Genomic DNA, 20,395 nt, shown 5'->3' with positions numbered 1-20,395 from the left:
AAGGGCTTTCTATGTTAGTACCAACACCTTGGACTTGGCCCAGTAGCGGATTGGCAGCAGATTGGAGAGGATTTCAACAGCCGCCGCACCTCTAAGGCCTGGGTTAAGACTTCAAAATGGCCGCCACTCCCAAGTCGTCTCGCAGGCCTAAGCATCAACGTGGCCACCAGTGTTGTATAGACGTTATTTCCAATGAGTTTCTTGACAGCCTCTCAGCAGAGACAGCCAGTGTGGTGTAGTGGTTAAGAGCGGTAGACTCGTAATCTTGGGAACCGGGTTCGCGTCTCCGCTCCTCCACATGCAGCTGCTGGGTGACCTTGGGCTAGTCACACTTCTCTCAAGCCTCTCAGCCCCACTCACCTCACGGGTGTTTGTTGTGGGCGAGGAAGGGAAAGGAGAATGTTAGCCGCTTTGAGACTCCTTCGGGTAGTCATAAAGTGGGATATCAAATCCAAACTCTTCTTCTTCTTCTTCAGAGAAATCTAAGATGGCGACAAGCTTCCTGGAAGCAATAGGTAGAGGCCACCGGGCCTTGTCTTTTTTTTTATCAGCATTTTAACAGCCCGGTTGCTAATTCCCCCAGGTCCTTCATATGGTGGATCTCTTGAAGCGTGGCATTGGGGTGCATCACAGCGGCATCCTGCCCATCCTAAAGGAAGTGGTGGAGATGCTGTTCAGCAAAGGCCTCGTCAAGGTGAGTCCTCTGAGCTTTTACTTTGAGGAGGCGCTGCCGTGTGGCTGTTAAGAGTGCTAGACTCAGACTGAGGTCACATCCGCACAATACTTTAAAAGCACTCTTTTGCCGCTTTTAACAGTCATGGCGTCCCGTCCCCCCCAAAGGATCCCGGGAGCTGCAGTTTGTGGAGGGTGTGGCTTTGTGAGCGAGTCTCCCAACAGAGCTCTGCACCCTTAACATTTCCCAGGATTCTTTGGGGGGGGGAGCCATGACGGTTTGAAGGAGCAACTTGACACCCATTTTTCTCCATCGTTCTCGATTCAGATCCTATTTGCCACTGAGACTTTCGCCATGGGAGTGAACATGCCGGCGAGGACAGTGGTCTTTGATTCGATCCGCAAACATGACGGCACAAACTTCCGGGATCTGGTGCCAGGTAACAGGGAAAGCGGAGGGAGAGCAGGCTCCTTTGACATGCACCTGCTTTGCAGACCGCAGTGGGCAAAGTACCTCCCTGGCCTTAATGCTTGCTTTCCTTCCATATTTAATCATTTCCCTGCCCCCCGTTCCTCCGTGGGTTTTTCTACCTACCTTTTATTCTCTAGCTTCTTAAAGAATTGTAGAGTTGGAAGGGACCCCGAGGCTCATCTGGTCCAACCGCTTGTAATGCAGGAATCTCAACTTGCTGTTCCTGTGAAGCAATGGATTCAAACTACAAGAAAGAAGATTCCACCTAAACATTAGGAAGAACTTCCTGACAGTAAGAGCTGTTTGACAGTGGAATTTGCTGCCAAGGAGTGTGGTGGAGTCTCCTTCTTTGGAGGTCTTTAAGCGGAAGCTTGTGACAGCCATCTGTCAGGAATGCTTTGATGGTGTTTCCTACTTGGCAGGGGGTTGGACTGGATGGCCCTTGTGGTCTCTTCCAAATCTATGATTCTATGAGTATATAGTATTATGGACTGAAGAAGCTGTTGCGAAACCTGCTTAACATCCGGAGTACAGTTCTTCTGATCAATTGTACTACTTTTGCCAAGGGACGGTGAGGAGGTGCTCGTCTGCGACCACGTATGACCCCCGCCTCTACATACGGCTATGTGCAGAATCCTTTCTTGCCACCGTTCCCACTTACACGACTTTGCGCTTCCAGTAGAGAACTATCTGCAGAACGATTTGCTGATTTGCTTGTTTGCACTGTGCTATGACACTATTGTTATATACATTACTAGCTGTGCCCGGCCACGCGTTTGCTGTGGCTCAGAGTGGTTAAGTGGATGCAGGCCCGCTTCCCTGCCGGATTCAGAGTTGGGGGGTTCCTGAGAGAGGGGCCCTTTCCCTCCCCCCTCCCTCTCTCAGGCATTTCCCCCGAATCTCTCTCTCTCCCCCCCCCCCCCGTACTGGAAGGAGACCCCGTTTTCGCCTGCCTCCCCACAGCTTCTCCCGTTGAACTCCCGCCTGCCTCCTCTCCCAGCGGAGAAGCTCCTTCCCCACCTTTCCCTCCAAGGTCCTCCCTCAGACCACCCCTCTCCCAATCCCCCCTTCCTCCCTCCCTCAGAAACGGCTCCTTTCATTTTTCCGCCTTACGTCTGACGACTTTGTATTGTGTGTGTGCCCAGCAATAGCCTATTGGCAGAGCCGTCCTCGGCTCCCGCTCCCCCTCCCTCCCTCCCTCCCTCTCCCGAAGTGTGGTCTTCTCTACCATGTGTTGCTCTATAGCGTGTGTTGCTTTTACGTCTAACAGATGGCGCTGTTTTTGTCGAAAACCATGTTTTTACCTGTTACAGGTAGGTAGCTGTGTTGGTCTGCCATAGTCAAAACAAAATAAAAAATTCTTTCCAGTAGCACCTTAGAGACCAACTAAGTTTGTTCTTGGTATGAGCTCATACCAAGAACAAACTTAGTTGGTCTCTAAGGTGCTACTGGAAAGAATTTTTTATTATGTTTTTACCTGTCACAGGTGTGACATCTATATAATATTTTTACATAAAAACAGGCCAGGATTGGAACGCAACGTTGCGTCAAAACTTCAAAGCAATCGGTGCGGAACTTTGGGAGATTATCGATTAGGGACAAACGAACATTTACATTTTTATTTATATAGATTGGCAGAGTTGTGCCACTAGTTGACTGTTTGTCTATAAGTATCTCCAGGCTTTGACATGCACGTTGCACTTTAGTGTGTTGAACCAAGCAAAATTGTCCTTTATATTTGCAAGCCGGTCTGGTGTTTTGGTTTTGTTGTATTGGAATCTCAGCTGAAGCATCCAGGACAGCTGGCCATCCAACCTCTGTTTAAAAACCTCCAGTGAAGGAGAGTCCATCACCTTCCAAAGGAGTCTGTTCCGCTGTTGAACAAGCTCTTCTTGATAGCTTTCATGGTGGGCACTCAAGCAGCGATAGCTTGGCTGTATTGCTGCAGGAGAAAGAGGAGTGAGGCCAGATCTGTAGTGGCTGCTCATCCTCCTTTCTGGCCGTACGTTAAGACTGGGGGCATGCATGCAGTGTTGCTCCTCCCCTCCTGCAATAAATTACAAAGCTCCCAGCTGCAGGTCTCACCTTACAAGCAGCAAGTCTAGTAGCAGCAAGAAGAAGAAGAGTTTGGATTTGATATCCCACTTTATGACTACCCGAAGGAGTCTCAAAGCGGCTCACATTCTCCTTTCCCTTCCTCCCCCACAACAAACACTCTGTGAGGTGAGTGGGGCTGAGAGACTTCAGAGAAGTGTGACTAGACCAAGGTCACCCAGCAGCTGCATGTGGAGGAGCGGAGACGCGAACCCGGTTCCCCAGATTACGAGTCTACCGCTCTTAACCACTACACCACACTGGCTCTCAAGATACGGATATGGTGTTGCTCGTTGATTTACCTCAGGGGTCAGCAAACCTTTTCAGCAGGGGGCCGGTCCACTGTCCCTCAGACCTTGTGTGGGGGCCGGACTATTTTTTTTGGGGGGGGGGGTGAATGAATTCCTATGCCCCACACATAACCCAGAGATGCATTTTAAATAAAATCACACATTCTTATTCATGTAAAAACACCAGGCAGGCCCCACAAATATCCCAGAGATGCATTTTTAATAAAAGGACACATTCTACTCATGTAAAAACACGCTGATTCCCGGACCATCCGCGGGCCGGATTTAGAAGGCGACTGGGCCGGATGCGGCCCCCGGGCCTTAGTTTGCCTACCCATGATTTACCTGGTGGCAAGCTGCCATTCACCCCAGGAGCTGAGGCAGGAACTGTTGTGCGCCTGGATAGATTCCTAGTTGGCAACCATTATTTATTGGAAGAGCCCCTTTTGACCCCAGTGCCAACCATCTTAAGTGCATGTTTCTTTCTCGCACAGCTGAATACATCCAGATGGCAGGACGAGCTGGACGCCGAGGTCTCGACACCACGGGGATGGTGATCATCTTGTGCAAAAGCCAAGCGCCTGAGATGGCTGATCTTCACCGGATGATGTTGGTGAGTTAGGCACACGAACGCACACAAGCCGTTTCCCATCCCTGTTGCACCTGATAACTCTGCAGTGGGGCGTCCTTAAAAGTGTCATGGCTGGAATAACGTATCGTAAGAGCTTTCCTTCTGGAAATGCCTTGCAAAGAGGGCAGGACAACCAGCATCTCTTTGGTCTCGGCAACTGGTATTTAGAAGTTTCTGACCTTGGAAGTTGCTCTTGGCTACTTTTGCTGATCAACATGGTTAGAATAGGACCTGGAAGACCAGGTTCAAATTCCCGCTTGGCCACGAAGCTCACTGGGGGATTTTGGGCCAGTCACTCACTCTCAGTCAAACCTACCTTACAGGGTTGTTGTGAGGATAAAATGGGAAGGAGGAGGACTATGTGCTCCTCCTTGACCTCCTTGGAGGAAAGGGTGAGATTTAAATGCAACAAGTAAATAGTTGATTTAGAGTATGGGAAACAGCCCTACTAGAAAAATTAACCAGCAACCTAAAACTAGCACGGGGACAAACAGAAGAAGACACCTTCACCCCTGTATGGTCCCCCTTCATCGCACACGCAGCCCAACAAGACAACGACAAAAATCTACCGACAGCATACAAATCAATATGGCTAACCTGATCCAAAACACCCACCCACCCCACTCACACAGGAAACCAAAGATCACCACAGCCAACCACAAATGAACAATCAAACCCTACGCCGATCGCGACCTCTCACTGCCAAAGAAACACAAGCAAACAACAGAGAACCAACACAAGCGACACTGATACCAAATCCTACATATATTAAGGAAAATAGAAACATCATCTCCCCACCCCACCCTCCCACCCATCCCACCCACTTCCTTCCCCCCCTCTCTCCCTAATGTCTCAACAACTAAAATTGATCTGTAAAAATGTTTTATGGGAAAATACGAGAGACGTTACACACACTTTGTAAACCAAGAAAATCTTTAATAAAAAAAATTAGAAAGAAAGAAATAGTTGATTTAGCACAATCCATTTTTAGAAGCCATTTCTATGCTTGTGTGAATTTTCTGCGAGGTGAGCAAATCTGTATTGTATTCTGCTGATTTTTACCATTTGGCATAATCCACCAACATACCAAGACCGATTTGAGTCTTCTCACAATCATCCTCATTTAGCCAAAGTCTATGCACAACACAAGAGGAAGAAATCAGCATCAATGTCCTGCTCTTGTGCCCTGGAAGCATCAGCCAGCCATCTCTCTCTAGTTTTGGAGATAGTGGCAGGCATCACTTCCATTCAGCCATAGGAGCTAGAAACTTGGCTGCTACTTTTAAACAAATACGGGGATTCTCCATAAGTTTAATTCACTGCTCCCAGTGCCATTTTCTGTGTACCTGCAAAACTGCAATGGAGACACAGCCAGATGGACGGAGTAGAAATTAATAATAATAATAATAATAATAATAATAATAATGCGTACTCCATCTGGTACGCAGGCTGAGACCCTACCTGCCCTCAGACTGTCTCACCAGAGTGGTGCATGCTCTAGTTATCTCTTGCTTGGATTACTGCAATGCGTTCTATGTGGGGCTACCTTTGAAGGTGACCCAGAAACTACAACTAATCCAGAATGCGGCAGCTAGACTGGTGGCTGGGAGTGGCCGCCGAGACCACATAACACCGGTCTTGAAGGACCTACATTGGCTCCCACTAAGTTTCCTAGCACAATTCAAAGTGTTGGTGCTGACCTTTAAAGCCCTAAATGGCCTCGGTCAGTATATCTGAAGGAGTATCTCCACCCCCATTGTTCTGCCCGGACACTGAGGTCCACGCCGAGGGCCTTCTGGCGGTTCCCTCGCTGCAAGAAGTGAGGTTACAGGGAACCAGGCAGAGGGCCTTCTCGGTTGTGGCACCCGCCCTGTGGAACGCCCTCCCACCAGATGTCAAAGAGAACAACTACCAGACTTTTAGAAGACATCTGAAGGCAGCCCTGTTTAGGGAAGCTTTTAATGTTTGATGGATTATTGTATTTTAATATTTTGTTGGAAGCCGCCCAGAGTGGCTGGGTAATCCCAGCCAGATGGGTGGGGTATAAATACATTATTATTATTATTATTATTATTATTATTATTATTATTATTATTACTACTACTACTACTGCTGCTGCTGCTGCTGCTGCTTGTTGGAATATAGGCTTCCTAGAAGGGCCTTAATGTCATGAGGAAGAGCCCTGTAGCTGGTTCAGGCAAACGCCCTGCCTAGTCCAGCATCCTGTTCTCACAGCGGCAAGGCAGAGGCCCCCGATGCGAAACCTGTGAGAGCAGGAGCATTTGGGGGAAACAGCTTTGCTGCCTTCCTCTCCCAACTCTCCTCCTCTGTCCCTCCAGGGCAAACCCACCCAGCTGCAGTCCCAGTTCCGCCTCACCTACACCATGATCCTTAACCTGCTGAGAGTAGAAGCACTTCGCGTGGAGGACATGATGAAGAGGAGCTTCTCCGAGTTCCACACCCGGAAGGACAGCAAGGTAGGTCTCTGGAGAGAGTGGGTGTCAGAAGCGAGCAAGCAGCTAATCACACCACACCGTGTGCTGACCTTTAAAGCCCTAAACGGCCTTGGTCCAGTATACCTGAAGGAGCGTCTCCACCCCCATCGTTCTGCCCGGACACTGAGGTGGGTCTCTCACTACGAGAAGCCAAGTTACAGGGAACCAGGCAGAGGGCCTTCTCGGTAGTGGCACCCGCCCTGTGGAACGCCCTCCCACCAGATGTCAAAGAGAAAAACAACTACCAGACATTTAGAAGACATCTGAAGGCAGCCCTGTTTAGGGAGGCTTTTAATGTTTAATAGATTATTGCATTTTAGTGTTCTGTTGGAAGCTGTCCAGAGTGGCTGGGGAAACCCAGCCAGATGGGCGAGGTATAAATAATATATTATTATTATTATTATTATTATTATTATTATTATTATGCAATTTGGAGTTAAATCTTTATTAGCAAAAATACGTTCTGCACAGGAGTGTCAGGCCTAATGAGCACAGTAACTCATCTCTAGTAGGTCTTGCTCTCATCAAGCAGTTGCTGGGACTGAAGTTCCCCACAGCTGCCTAAGTCCCCCCACCCACCCCAGGTTTATTTCCCAGCAATTCGAGACTTTGTGCACCACTAATCTCTCCTCCACTCTTTTCATGCCTCTACTAGTTCTGGGAGACAAGCAGGGAGGGGAAACACCTTGTGCCTCTTCCCCATCCAGACCCATCTCTACCTCTTGCCCACCCCCCTCCTCTCCAGCCTCCACGTCTGCCTCTGATTCTGGACTTTTCTCTGCCGCACACTCTTCTCAGCTCATGAAGCCTTGTTACCCCTTTAGCTTCCGGACCTCCTCTTCCCAGTCTGTGCCCTCTACTCTGCCTGACCATGCATGGTCTTCCCACCACCACCACCACTCCCTGGGCGCTGTGCCGCCTTCTTCCCTTGATGGTTCCCCAGCTGGGGTCTCCCACCATTCCTCTGTGCCCAACCAGTATGCGGCTCCCTGGGGGACAGAAGAAAGGACAGGTGTCGTAACCAGATCTGACTTGAGGACACTTGGAAAGTCCAGGGCGTGAGTTGGGCCGCAGCCTGAACTCCTGTCATGTAAGGATCTTAAACACACACACACACACACACACACAATCACACACACACCCCACCTACAGGTCCAAGGCTGTACAGGAGGAGCAGAGGAATAAGGGGGGAATTGTAGATCAGGGCTAGGAACTTGTGGCCCTCTGGATGTTGCTGGACAACAACTCCCATAATTCCTGGTCGGCTATCCTGGCTGAGCCTGATGGGAGGCTTGGGAGTCCAATAACATTTGCATGGCTGCAGGCTCCCTTTCCATGTTTGATGGAGGTTTGTATGCAAACATGTAAGAAGCCAAAGGAACGTGGGGAAGAAAGCGGAAGGCAGCTGATTGAAGATCAGCATGGTGTACACGTGAGGATTTTAGAAGTGGACCAGGCTATTAGTCCATTTAGCCCAGTGTTGTCTGCTCTGAGTGGCAAAGGCTCTCCAGAGAGACTCTTTCCCCTTGCCTGCTTCCAGGGATTGAAGCTGGAAGGGTTCTGTTTGCGAAGAATGTGTCCTCCGCTAATCTGTGGCTGCTGTCTGTCCAGGTTCCCTTATGTCTTGCGCCACCCCCCTCTCTGGGAGAGTCTGGGGCTTTTCCTCTTCACATCGCTCCACCTTCTCTGACCCCCTTCCCTCCTAGGTCCACGAACACAGGATTGCCCAGCTGAGCTGCATCTTGGCCAACATGGAAGCATCAGATCTGTCGGGACAGCTTGGCGACTTAGAGGAGTATTATCACGTGGTCCGAGAGCTACAGGAGACCCGGGAACTCATACAGGTGCTGATTTCGGGGGGGGGGGGGATCTGGAGAATGGGGGTGCAGAGCTCTTGCCCTCTCAGAGAGTGGCCATAGTTTTGGAGTTGACTGACCCTTCAATCTTAAAAGAAGCTCAACAACTTCAACCCTAAAAAAAAGCTCAACAATTATGGTTGGCCCTTTGGTCCGCCCTCACGGCCCTTCACTTCATCAAATCTGGCCCTCTTTGAAAAAAGTTTGGACACCCTGCAGGGATTTATGATATGCAAAATGAACCACGGGAAGGGAAGGGAAGTCACTGATATCGTAAGGATGTTTAAATGAATATTTTAAATTGTAAAACAGACTACAGTTTGGTTCTGTTCTGAACGTTCGCCAAAGGTCTCAAGATTTAAAAGCATCTTGAGGAGAGAGGAGCCGTGGTTTGCCTTCCTCTGATCCGGCTTACATCTATAGGAAGGAGAAAGACTTTCTGTAGCAGCGAGGGGTTTGGATCCAGCAGAGTTGTGGATACAGGACCAGCTACTTTGGAAGAAACCTTGGAAGCAGAGCACAAGGTCTTTCTGTTTTAGAATTCCAGTTATGGTCACCTAACGTCCTCTCGCTGTTTCTCACTTTCAGAGGCGAGTCATGGAGTCAATGAATGGACTGAAGGCCCTTTCCGTGGGGCGGGTGATCGTGGTGAAAAATCAAGAGCACCGAAATGCCCTGGGGGTGATCTTGCAGGTAAGTGGGGGAGTTTCTCCAGCACCCTGTGCTAAAGAACCCCAAATTCAGTGCTCACAGGTGTAGATTGATCGATTTAATAACATTTCTATACCGCTTGATTGTAAAAAAAGCAAAACAAAAACCCACCTCTGAGCTGTTTACAAGAAGAAAGATAATTGAGAAATGCTCCTGTGTATAGGTTTGTTTGTTTGTTTGTTTTGCTCATGGAAAGATTTGGGCTTGGAAAAGTCAAGGATCTGAAGATGATATGTAGGGCATTGAGACTCATGACTGAGTCTTGTTCAGTCACTGCACCCAAAAGCCCAGTTTCTGGGACTTGAGTAATTGTCTCCTCAAGCATGAGGACTAGATTCTTGGTTTTCCATACAGAAGCTGTTCTCTATTGCTCAAGCAACTCATTTTCTCTCTCTCTCTCACTCACTCTCTCTCTCTCTCTCTCTCTCTCTCTCTCTCACACACACACACACACACACACATACGTACGTACGTATATATCTAGAGAGAGAGAGAGAGTTAGGAAGACATATATACCACAATGTAGAAAATAACTAAGATCCACTATGGGGTGATAAAATACCGTAGGTGATAAATTAATTTTAACAAATTAGTTCAGTTGGATTACTCAGATTTCGATTTGACTTAGATGGAAGGGTGTAAACGGGTTATCTTAAAATTGGTTTTGTACTGTATTGTTAAAATTTGTTAATTTTTTATTTGCATGTATTATGATGAATGTGTTTTTGCTATGTGATATGGGCCAAATGGCCAAAATAAACTACCTACCTACCTACCTACTTATATACCAGTACCACTTAATCATAAAACTCTCTAGAAGTGCAAACATAAGAAAATGGTTGATAAAATGCTGCTAAAATCCCCAAAACTGTTCAGACAAGTATATGCAAGATAAAATACAGACAAAACCAGCAAACCTTTAAATCATAGACTAAATTATATGTCTGTGTAGGCTTGCTGTAATAATAATAATAAAGCTTTCAGTAGGTATCTAAACAACACAGTGCCTACAAATGGACTGACAAATTCACTAAGGCAGGATCTAACTTTCTTTAACATAGAAGAAAAAGGAAAGAAGCAACATTGAGCTATCTAGACAGGGGCATGGGGGAGGACAATTTGCAGTTGGGGACTAAATGTTAGCTGGTATTAGGACCAGCCCAAATGTCACAAAATTGTGAGCAAGTTCTCCAAAACCCTTCCAGCAGGGTGGTAAGCAGAATTTGGAGGTGGGGCGGATAGAAAGCGGGTTTGATGCTGAAGTCAGTCTGCATTTAATCAGCTCTGTGGTAGAATAAAAGAAGAGGAGACTGTAGGGATGAGGAATCAGTGTTGCTGCTGGACTACAGTTCCCATCATTCCCAACTGTTGGCCATGCTAGCTGGGACTGATGGGTGGTGGAGTCTAACAGCATTGGCAGCTTTCCTCCGCAGATCTCCTTCAGCACTCTGCAGTGTCGCACTTAAGCTGCCTTAAGCGGCGTCAGATCTGGTGCAGTTGTTCTCTGTCTCTGGCCCACTTTTGCCAAGGGGTGCACAGCCTCAATTGTGACGATCCCATGGGTGGTTGTTTAGGCTGGAGGCCGGACGAGGAAAAGGTAGCCTGTTTACTCCCCTTTGCAAATCACGTTCCCGGGCTCTTGACTTCAGGTTTCCTCTGACGCGGCCAACCGAGCTTTCAGCACTTTGGTGATGTGCGAGAAGAAGCTGGCAGAGGGTGACGCGGCTGCTTGCAAGGAGGACGGCCCCCCTTCCCCTCCAGAGGTGCCTCTTCCTGATGACCTTCTGCACACCAAGCTCTTCCTTCCAGAGGGTAAGGCGAAATAGGGGTTTGATTTTGGGGAAACGAGGTTTGTGGTTTTATATTACAGGGCAGATTCTTCTGCATCTTCTTTTTTTACTAGAACCCTGACGTCCACCACCCAGACCCCGGTCGCAAAATAGTGGCTCGGGATGGGGGGAATCCTCTTGGGATTAGGGAATAGGGTGCCTCTGAGCACATGCTTGGCCCAGGAGTTTGTCTTCAGTACGAGAACTAAATTTGCAGCTGTTTCACACACAAGATCACTCCTGGTCTTCTCCTTACCCATACCAGATTTCTTCATCTCAGCAGCCTAACTTACAAGGAAGGGAAAACATTTTGTTTTCGCTGCTAAAAAAAAAAGATAACACAGAGCCCTTCCAATTTGAATTAAAAGCTTCCTGCTTGTTTGTTCTGCCCCTTTCATTGCTTCCTGCTGCATAGGACAGTGGCATTACTGATGAACAGCCTGCTTATTGACCCTTGAATTGTTGTTGTTTAGTCGTCTAGTCATGTCCGACTCTTCATGACCCCATAGATCAGAGCACGCCAGGCACTCCTGTCTTCCACTGCCTCCTGCAGTTTGGTCAGACTCATGTTGGTAGATTCGAGAACACTGTCCAACCATCTTGTCCTCTGTCATCCCCTTCTCCTTGTGCCCTCCATCTTTCCCAACATCAGGGTCTTTTCCAGGGAGTAGATAGATAGATAATACTTTATTCGGCTATAAGCCCACAAGGTAAAACAAATCAATAAATAAAACAGCATTTTACATTCTAAAATATCAACTAAAATATTTCAACGCATAATCTCCTTCGCATTACTTACAATCTCTAGATGTACTGTATTATGGCCTTGAAGATAAAGATGGTGCATAGAGTTTACTAGATTTTTAATAGTCATGCAGCATTCCATGAAGTCTTTTATATGAAAGAACTGAAATCAGGAATCTGGCAACTCAGGGAGTCTTCTCTTCTCATGAGGTGGCCAAAGTATTGGAGCCTCAGCTTCAGGATCTGTCCTTCGAGTGAGCACTCAGGCCTGATTTCCTTCAGAATGGATAGGTTTGATCTTCTTGCAGTACCCTTCATGGATCACTGCCTTGTCGTGGCAAAGGGGCTTGAATAACTTGGGGAAGCTATGGACAAGTCAAGATGGACAGGTCATAGTGGAGAGTTTTGACCAATGTGATCCACCTGGAGGAGGAACCGGCAAGCCACTCCAGTATCCCTGCCAAGAAAACTCCATGGACAAAGACAACAAGATAACACAGAGGGAGTCATAAATCCTTGCTGATATACTACAAGTTTCCCAGACTAGATCCTGATCTCCCTTTTGCTGACCTTTAAATAAGAGGGAGCCAAGCATCATTTTTGCCTGTTGTGAACAGATCTGCTTGTGCTACCACAAGGAACTCAAAAGTGAGAAAACAAGTTGTGTGTGCACATTACACATTCCAAATAACTCTGGAGACTTTCAAACTAGCAGGAGAAAAGCAGGAGGGCTCGATAGGGGGAGACAGACTTTTTCAAATGTCGCTTGCAATAATTCAGTTCAAGAGAACCAGAAACTTGTATTTTAAAAGAAGTTGGCTGAGAAATAAGTGACGCATCTAGGAATCCGTAATTGTGCAAATGGTTGATTTTGGCCCTGTGTTCTGGGTTGGGACAGCTGATGGAGGCTTGCAATATATATATATATGTATATATTTATATATTTCTCCATCCCACGTAGGCCCATGCGGACATACTATAAAGAAACTGGGCCCATCAGACATTTTCGGTATCACAAACAAAACTCTGCGGGTCAATGCTGAGCGCATCCTGGAAGATTTCAAGAAGCGCCAGATGCCCAGGTTCAGGTGAGACAGGATCCCGGCCAGCAGGTGAGGAGGGTGGGAGCTGGAGGTCAGCAACACCTGGATTGCCGCAGGTTCCCCATCCCTTGTGTCCAAGGTGATAATGCTCAGGGTTGGAGGGTGGCAGAGAGCAACTCCTCGCAGCTCTAGCAGAACTGTGTAAAGTACTTTGGTTGGGTGCGGGGGGCAGAAATAGGAGAGCTTGTTGCTCTCCAGGAAGCTTCTCATGTCTCCTCGTCTTCCCCTGCCCACCCTCCTCCCACACCTCCAAATCTCATGATCTGGCCTCAAAAGAAGAGGCAGAGAAATCCATCCCTCCACAGCCTGTGATTTGAGTCTGGCAATCCACATGCTGCCACTCACAGGACAGGGGAATTATAAGCCCACGTGTTAGTGGTTCATGCTCAGGTTTTATTTTTATGTATATTGGGGGGCAGGGGAAGGAGGAGCAAACTGGACGTTTGTGGAGAGACCCCTGGACCACAAGAGCTCCAGAGACACTCGGTGGGTTTAGTGTTCGTTGCAGCAAGGAGAAATCAGGCAGAATAACATGTTCCATGCCCTCCTTTCTCTCTCCCCCCCCCTTGCAGGAACGATCCACCTGGCCCATCAGCTGCCACGGCCACCCAGGAGCTGCTGCGCTTGGCCGAGGGCTCTCCCGAGGGCCTTCCCCTCTTGGATCCTGTGAACGACCTTCAGCTGAAGGACCTGGAGGTGGTGGAAGGGGTGGTGAAGGCACGTCGCCTGGAGGAAGCGCTGCTGGGGTTCCAGTGCGTGCACAGCCCCCGCTTCCACACGGAGGTCAGTCGCGGAGTAGGTGGCAGGACTGGGAACCGTTGGAGCAGGGCTGGGATGGCAGGAAGGGGGATGTAAAGGCGGCCCCTGACATTCCCTGGTCCCCAAGGATGCCTCGTCTTCCAGGATTCCACACAAGCACTGGAGAAACCATGGCATGTGGCCAGGCGCAGAAATAAAGGCTCTCTCTCTCTCTCTCTCTCTCTCTCTCTCTCTCTCTCTCTCTCTCTCTCTGTCTCTCTCTCTGTGTGTGTGTGTGTAAAAACTTCTAGTCCTTATGATCGCAAAGAGCTTGGGAACATCTTCTCCCTTTTCTTGGAATGCAGGCAGGCGGTAAATGAAGTCCATGGAGGAATCATAGAATCATATAGTTCAGACATGTCCAACGCGTAGATTGCAATCGACCGGTTGATCGCTGGATGGATATCAGTCGATTGCACTATGGCCAGGCAGCCTTTGCTCCTCCCTTGCAGCCAGGACCCGGCTGCGGGAGGGAGCAAGCTGCGCCTCTGCTTTCACCATTTGTGAGCTGCAGAGCGCGCCTCTCTCACTCCGCTCTGCTAAGGGCATTGCAGGGCCGCGCTCATCAGGAGCAAAGGAAAGTGGGGCGCAGGGGTACCGATGTGCCGCATTTCGGATGAGGCTAGATAAAAGGAGAACACCTATTCCTCCTCCTCCATACAGAGTGGCCTGTGGCTTAATCAACTGTCGCCTCCATTTGGGTAATACGTGGAGAGCCATCTAGCCCCCTGCAATGCACGAATCTTTCGCCCAACTTGGGGCTCGAACCCACAACCCTGAGATTAAGAGTCTCGTGCTGTACCCGCTGAGCTACGGGCAGTAGCATAAAATGACTTAGCGCTGTAGCTCTCCCAACGATTTGACTTCTCACTCTTCCATTGTCTCCTGAGACAGACAGACGCCAACCCAAAAATAGTCTGCAGGTGTGGAACCGCCCTGCATGGCGCTTTGGCCCACCTGGGACTAGCAGAAGCGAAATGTATCAGACTTTTTGAAACTATATTGAGCGGGGGAGCTTTTTCTTTTTCTGCCAGTGACCCACAGGAAGAGTGATTCCAGGGGCCACAGCAATTGGTGGGAGGAGTCGCCCCCCAAAATGTGGGCAGTGTGAAGCTGCACAGGGTTGTCTAGTTTCCCCCCCCCCTCTCTCTTTCTCTGTTCCATCTCATCTCTGTGGGCCATATAAAGTCAGCCTGTGGCCTTTGGCCTATTAACCCCATTCCCAAATAATTCATTCCAGTTGCAGAATTCAGCTTCCCATTGTGCAGGGTTTGTTTATTTATTTAGCATAGAGTTTCATACCTCGGAGGAGAAGCTAAGAGTGTGAACGCCAGAATTTGGTAATCTGGTCCCAGAAACTTCTGTACTGGCCTGCATGGCCACTGGGAAAGAGAGGGGAGAGAGCGCCTCAACCCCAGTTCAACTTGCATAATTTTTACAATTCCCAGGAATAGCTCAGTTGGTAGAACATGAGACTCTTGATCTCAGGGTCATGGGTTCGAGCCCCACGTTGGGCAAAGGATTCCTGCATTGCAGGGGGTTGGACTAGATGACCCTCGGGGTCTCTTCCAACTCTATGATTCTAAGCCACAGAACATGGGAGAGCGGGTGGAGCCCAGTGTGGTTTTCTTTCTTTTCTTTTCCCCCCCAAAGTATTTTTTATTAAAGATTTTCTTGATTTACAAAGGTATGCACAATGTCTCTCTCATATTTTTCCCATGTAACATTTTTACACATCACAAGCGCAGCTCTGCACACATGGTTCTTGAGCTCTTTTTATCCACCCACATCCAGAGGCAGTGAAGAAACGTGGGGAGGACACTTGGCCTTCCTAGTGCGGCAAGGCTACACCTCCCATCCTGTCTGACTGTTGGCTATGCCAGCTGTGGGCTGATGGGAAGTGGAGTCCCAGCAGCAGCAATGCAATGCAAGTGCCACAAGTTCCCTTTCCCAGCATTAGGCGAGTCTTGAGCCAGTGTGGTGTAGTGGTTAAGAGCGGTGGACTCGTAATCTGGTGAACCGGGTTCGTGTCTCCACTCCTCCACATGCAGCTGCTGGGTGACCTTGGGCTAGTCACACTTCTCTGAAGTCTCTCAGCCCCACTCACCTCACAGAGTGTTTGTTGTGGGGGAGGAAGGGAAAGGAGAATGTTAGCCGCTTTGAGACTCCTTCGGGTAGTGATAAAGCGGGATATTAAATCCAAACTTGTCTTCGTCTTCTTATCTATCTCTCTCTCCTCTTCCCTTCTAGTTTGTGCGATTCAGGGAGCGCCAGCAGGTGCTGGAGGAGCTGGAACAGCTGCGCTTCCTGCTCTCTGACCAGTCCCTCCTGCTGCTGCCCGAGTATCACCAGCGGGTCCAGGTAAGAGCTTCTCTCTCCCGAAGGCTCCAAAAAGGTTCTTCCACCAGTGCCCCAGAGATGCCCCCGGTTGTGTTCAAGAATAGACTGGTGTGTGTGTGTACGTGTGTCTGCCCCACCTTGGGCTGCTGTTGCTGCCTTCTCCCCTCGGTCACCTTGCGCTCCGACTGCCCCCTCCCTCCAGGTCCTGCGCTCCCTGGGCTACATCAACGAAGGAGGTGCCGTGGAGCTGAAAGGCAGCGTGGCCCGCCAGATCAGCAACCACGAGCTGCTGCTCACCCAGCTGCTCCTGGACAACGCCCTGACGGACCTGCGGCCCGAGGAGATCGTGGCCTTGCTCAGCTGCACCGTCTGCCAGGTCCGCACCAGGGTGGAGCCCCAGCTGCCCTCCGTCCTGCAGAAGGTGAGCCAGGGGAGCAAGCAGGAGAAGCCGATAGAGCCCCATAGAGCAAGCCAGGGGCGCTGGCGGAAATGCAGGGCCCTGGCAGCAGCTCCCAGAGCCTGGCTCTCATGACCCACACTTCCCCCTACAGGGCATAGAGCACATCCGGTCAGTGGCCGAAGAGATCGCCCTGCTGCAGCGCAAGTGCGGCCTCCAGGAGTCAGTGGAGGACTTTGTGGAGCAGTACAAATTTGGGCTGGTGGAGGTGGTCTACGAATGGGCCCGCGGAATGGTAAGGCGTCAGCCTCTGTCCCCAACCACCTCACCCCTTCCCCCCCCCCTGATTTTTATTTGCCCAACCCCACTGCGGGAGTCATAGCATTGTAGACTTGGAAGGGACCCCCGAGGATCATCTAGTCCAGGGGTTTTCCCAAACTTGGGTCTCTGGCTGTTTTTGGACTACAACTCCCATCATCCCTAGCGAGCAGGACCAGTGGTCAGGGATGATGGGAATTGTAGTCCAAAAACAGCAGGAGACTCAAGTTTGGGAAACCCCGATCTAGTCCACCATCCTGCGACGCAGGAATATGCAGCGTACAGGGATCGAACCTGCAGCCTTGGCGTTACCAGCACCACTCTCAAACCTGCTGAGCTATACCCAGCAGCATGGGGATAACCTACCTTACAGGGGGGTTGTAATAATTACAAGAAAATTGTGTACATTGAGTTCTCTGAACCCTCTTTCTATAAATCGTGCCGTTGGTGGTGTTTGCACCTGAGAGCACCAACAGGAATTTGAGGCAAAGTTAATGCTCGTGCAGGGCAAGAGGGAGGTGGCCGTGGTGGTTTTATTAATTTAATTTTAATTCATGAATAGCCTTCCACATGAGTCTTAGGGCGATTTAAAACTGTTGTTGTTGTTGTTTAGTCATTTAGTCGTGTCTGACTCTTCGTGACCCCATGGACCAGAGCACGCCATTTAAAACTATACAACCAACTAAAAATGGTCTCTTAAAAACAGTTCAAAGAAACTAAAGAGAGGTTTGACAACAGTAACAGAATACAACCGAGGCAGAGGCTCTCTCACCCAGCTATTAAGATTACTGCTCCCAGCATGCTTGACCATTGGTCATTGCTGGCTGTGGCTGATGGAGGCTCACAGGGTTATCCAGCCCTTAATAGATGAATTTATTGCTGTTGCTGTTTATTACATTTATTACCCGCCCTTCACCAGCAGGTCCTAGCAATTTAAAATTCAGAAAGTTAGAAAATACATATAAACACAGGGATTGGGTAAGCCCTGAAAGCTGACATGGTGCCTGAGCCCTGGGAGGAGAGATGTTGCAAATGCACTGGGAACAACCTGCCGATTCAGAAGACATAAAAGTACAAATCCAGCCCTCGCAAAGGATTGAGAACCGGCTCTCTTGTTCCGTCTGCTTCCCAGCCAACCACTTGAACCTGCTTGGGAGGCGAGAAGGAACCGACCTGAGCATCCCTCCTGCAGCTTAGTGCTTTCCGTCTCTAGGTCAGGGCTGGAAGAAACCCCCTGTAATCCCAGGGAGCCACTGCTGATACTCATAAGCTAGATGGTTTGACTCGGGGACAGAGGAAGCTGCCTTAGACTTAACTCCTTGCGATGGGCTCCATTGCCTTCATAGAATGATAGAGTCGGAAGCTACAATAATAACCACCACCATTATAGTTGTCAGGGACTGGACTGCAGAGGGATGGCGGAGGCCTCCCCCTCCTCCTCCTGCACTTCCCAGAGAAGAGGGAGACAGTATAGATTTAGAACAGCGGTTTGCAGAATGTCGCAGTTCAGAGGCTGCAGAGGGGAGAAGCTGGGGAATACTGGGAGAGGAGCAGGAGGAAGGAGCAGCACCAGGGGAGAGACAACTGAAAGACAGTGTCTTTCAACTGAAAGCATGCCAGACCCACCCCACCCTGGTCCCAGGAAGCACTGGGAGTAGGAGAAGAGAAAGCTCAAAGGCAGGAAGCACAGATCAGCCTGCGCAGGGATGACGTATGATAGGAGAGACGGAGGGGGTGGGACTTCGCTCGGAGCAATGCCATTACCGCAACGGAGAGCCCCTTTTCAAAGCCTCTCTCTGTGAATATTGGATAAAGGGCTTGGTAAGAAATCTTCCCGTTGTTATAAGAATTTTAAGGTTAACTGTATATATAAACCACATGTCTGAAACACCAGAGAAGGTCCTGAACAAATTGACCTCAAATATTTCTCTGCAAGGTCAAAGTGGGAAACCTCCCCATTGTCTCTTTCCTCACAAATCCTGTCTTAAGGGCACATTCAAGATATGAGCAGGGTGTGAGCCTGTGACCTGTGATCTAGATTCAGGAATTAAGTAGTTATAATAACAAAAGAGTGGTCAAAACCCAGATAATGCAAACAGGTAACTTGCCAGACAGGAGATAAACAACACACTCAGATTTCTGTTGTAGACTGCCTTTTCCGTGATGTAGGTATGATGTATCTGGGGGGTGGTCTTGGGCTACACCCCTTTTGCAATGTATGTATGTTTCTGGGGGTGGTCTTGGACTCCAGGGCGGGTAATTTAAAATGTCTATATAAGGGCTTGTGTGCATGCCTCAGGGTCCTTCTCCTCTCTCCTGCGTGTGGGTGAGCACCCTGTTGCAACAGTTAATAAATATCATAGAATCATAGAGTTGGAAGAGACCACAAGGGCCATCCAGTCCAACCCCCTGCAGGCTTACTAGCTGCTTTGCTTCTCAATATTCTCTGGTTGGTCTCTGTTATTTTCTCCTACCGATAGAGAACCTACAAAAGGACTCTATATGGGTTCTTGGGTACCCCATAAGGGAAAAGGAGTTTGGTTTTTTAAAACTTGTATCAGTTACCTACTTCTTGGCTGCCCACGGTGGCAGGGATCGTATTCCCCAAATCCTTGACAATAGCCTAACCCCGTACAAGGCAAGAACCACAACTTCCTTCCTTTCCTCCCTCGCCAGCCGTTTGCCGAGATCGCCCGCCTGACAGACGTGCAGGAAGGGATCATCGTCCGCTGCATCCAGCGCTTGGACGAGACCTGCAGAGAGATGCGCAACGCGGCCCGCGTCACTGGGGAGCCGACGCTCCACGCCAAGATGGAGGCCGCCTCCAACATGATCAAGAGGGACATAGTCTTTGCTGCCAGCCTCTACACCCAGTGAGGGAGGCGGGCACACCTTTGGCTCTTCCCACCCCCCTCAAAATTCAACCCTCTCTGTTCCTGACGTCGGAAAAGTTGTAATGTGTCTTGCAGGTACACGCAATAAAAAAAAATAATACTATTTTTTGCTGAATTAAGGGGAGTGGGTAAAGTTTCCTTCTGGTGCATGCGAAGGGTGAGGCTGTGTTGGGTTAGAGCCTGTTGGCGATGGAGGCCCATCCAGTGCACAGGTGAGAGAGAGCCAGTGTGGTGTTGTGGTTAAGAGCGGTAGTCCCGTAATCTGGTGAACTGGGTTCGCGACTCCGCTCCTCCACATGCAGCTGCTGGGTGACCTTGGGCTAGTCACACTTCTTTGAAGTCTCTCAGCCCCACTCACCTCACAGAGTGTTTGTTGTGGGGGAGGAAGGGAAAGGAGAATGTTAGCCGCTTTGAGACTCCTTCGGGTAGTGATAAAGTGGGATATCAAATCCAAACTCTTCTTCTTCTTCAACTTGTACAGGGGCTGCATTCTGGGGGTCGTTCCCAACAGAATATTAAAAACAGTAAAACGTCAAACATTTAAAAACTTCCCTAAACAGGGCTGCCTTCAGATGTCTTCTAAAAGTCAAATAGTTGTTTATTTCCTTGACATCTGAAGGGAGGGTGTTCCACAGGGTGGGTGCCACCACTGAGAAGGCCCTCTGCCTGGTTCCCTGTAACCTCACTTCTCGCAGGGAAGGAACCACCAGAAGGCCCTCAGAGCTGGACCTGTGTCCAGCTTGGACGATGG

At 49.2% G+C, this 20,395-nt stretch overlaps 1 protein-coding gene across 1 annotated transcript in view; it reads left to right on the top strand.

The window, feature by feature from the left end:
* SKIV2L (Ski2 like RNA helicase) overlaps positions 1-19,679 on the top strand; it is a 38,008-nt gene extending 18,329 nt beyond the window's left edge. The window contains exons 17-29 of the mRNA XM_033141686.1: positions 584-694; positions 1,001-1,112; positions 4,023-4,141; positions 6,499-6,636; positions 8,361-8,498; positions 9,099-9,203; positions 10,871-11,033; positions 12,756-12,882; positions 13,470-13,680; positions 15,946-16,056; positions 16,238-16,456; positions 16,587-16,727; positions 19,427-19,679. Coding sequence (XP_032997577.1) covers positions 584-694; positions 1,001-1,112; positions 4,023-4,141; positions 6,499-6,636; positions 8,361-8,498; positions 9,099-9,203; positions 10,871-11,033; positions 12,756-12,882; positions 13,470-13,680; positions 15,946-16,056; positions 16,238-16,456; positions 16,587-16,727; positions 19,427-19,627 — 1,896 coding nt within the window. The 3' untranslated portion in view covers positions 19,628-19,679. The remainder of the gene's footprint in view (positions 1-583; positions 695-1,000; positions 1,113-4,022; positions 4,142-6,498; positions 6,637-8,360; positions 8,499-9,098; positions 9,204-10,870; positions 11,034-12,755; positions 12,883-13,469; positions 13,681-15,945; positions 16,057-16,237; positions 16,457-16,586; positions 16,728-19,426) is intronic.
* Positions 19,680-20,395: the final 716 nt, after the last annotated feature.

This window comes from Lacerta agilis, chromosome 2 (genome assembly GCF_009819535.1).
Source record: "Lacerta agilis isolate rLacAgi1 chromosome 2, rLacAgi1.pri, whole genome shotgun sequence".
Taxonomy (NCBI): domain Eukaryota; kingdom Metazoa; phylum Chordata; class Lepidosauria; order Squamata; family Lacertidae; genus Lacerta; species Lacerta agilis.
Note: the sequence above shows the minus strand (reverse complement) of the source record. Positions and strands in the feature narration are given on the sequence as shown.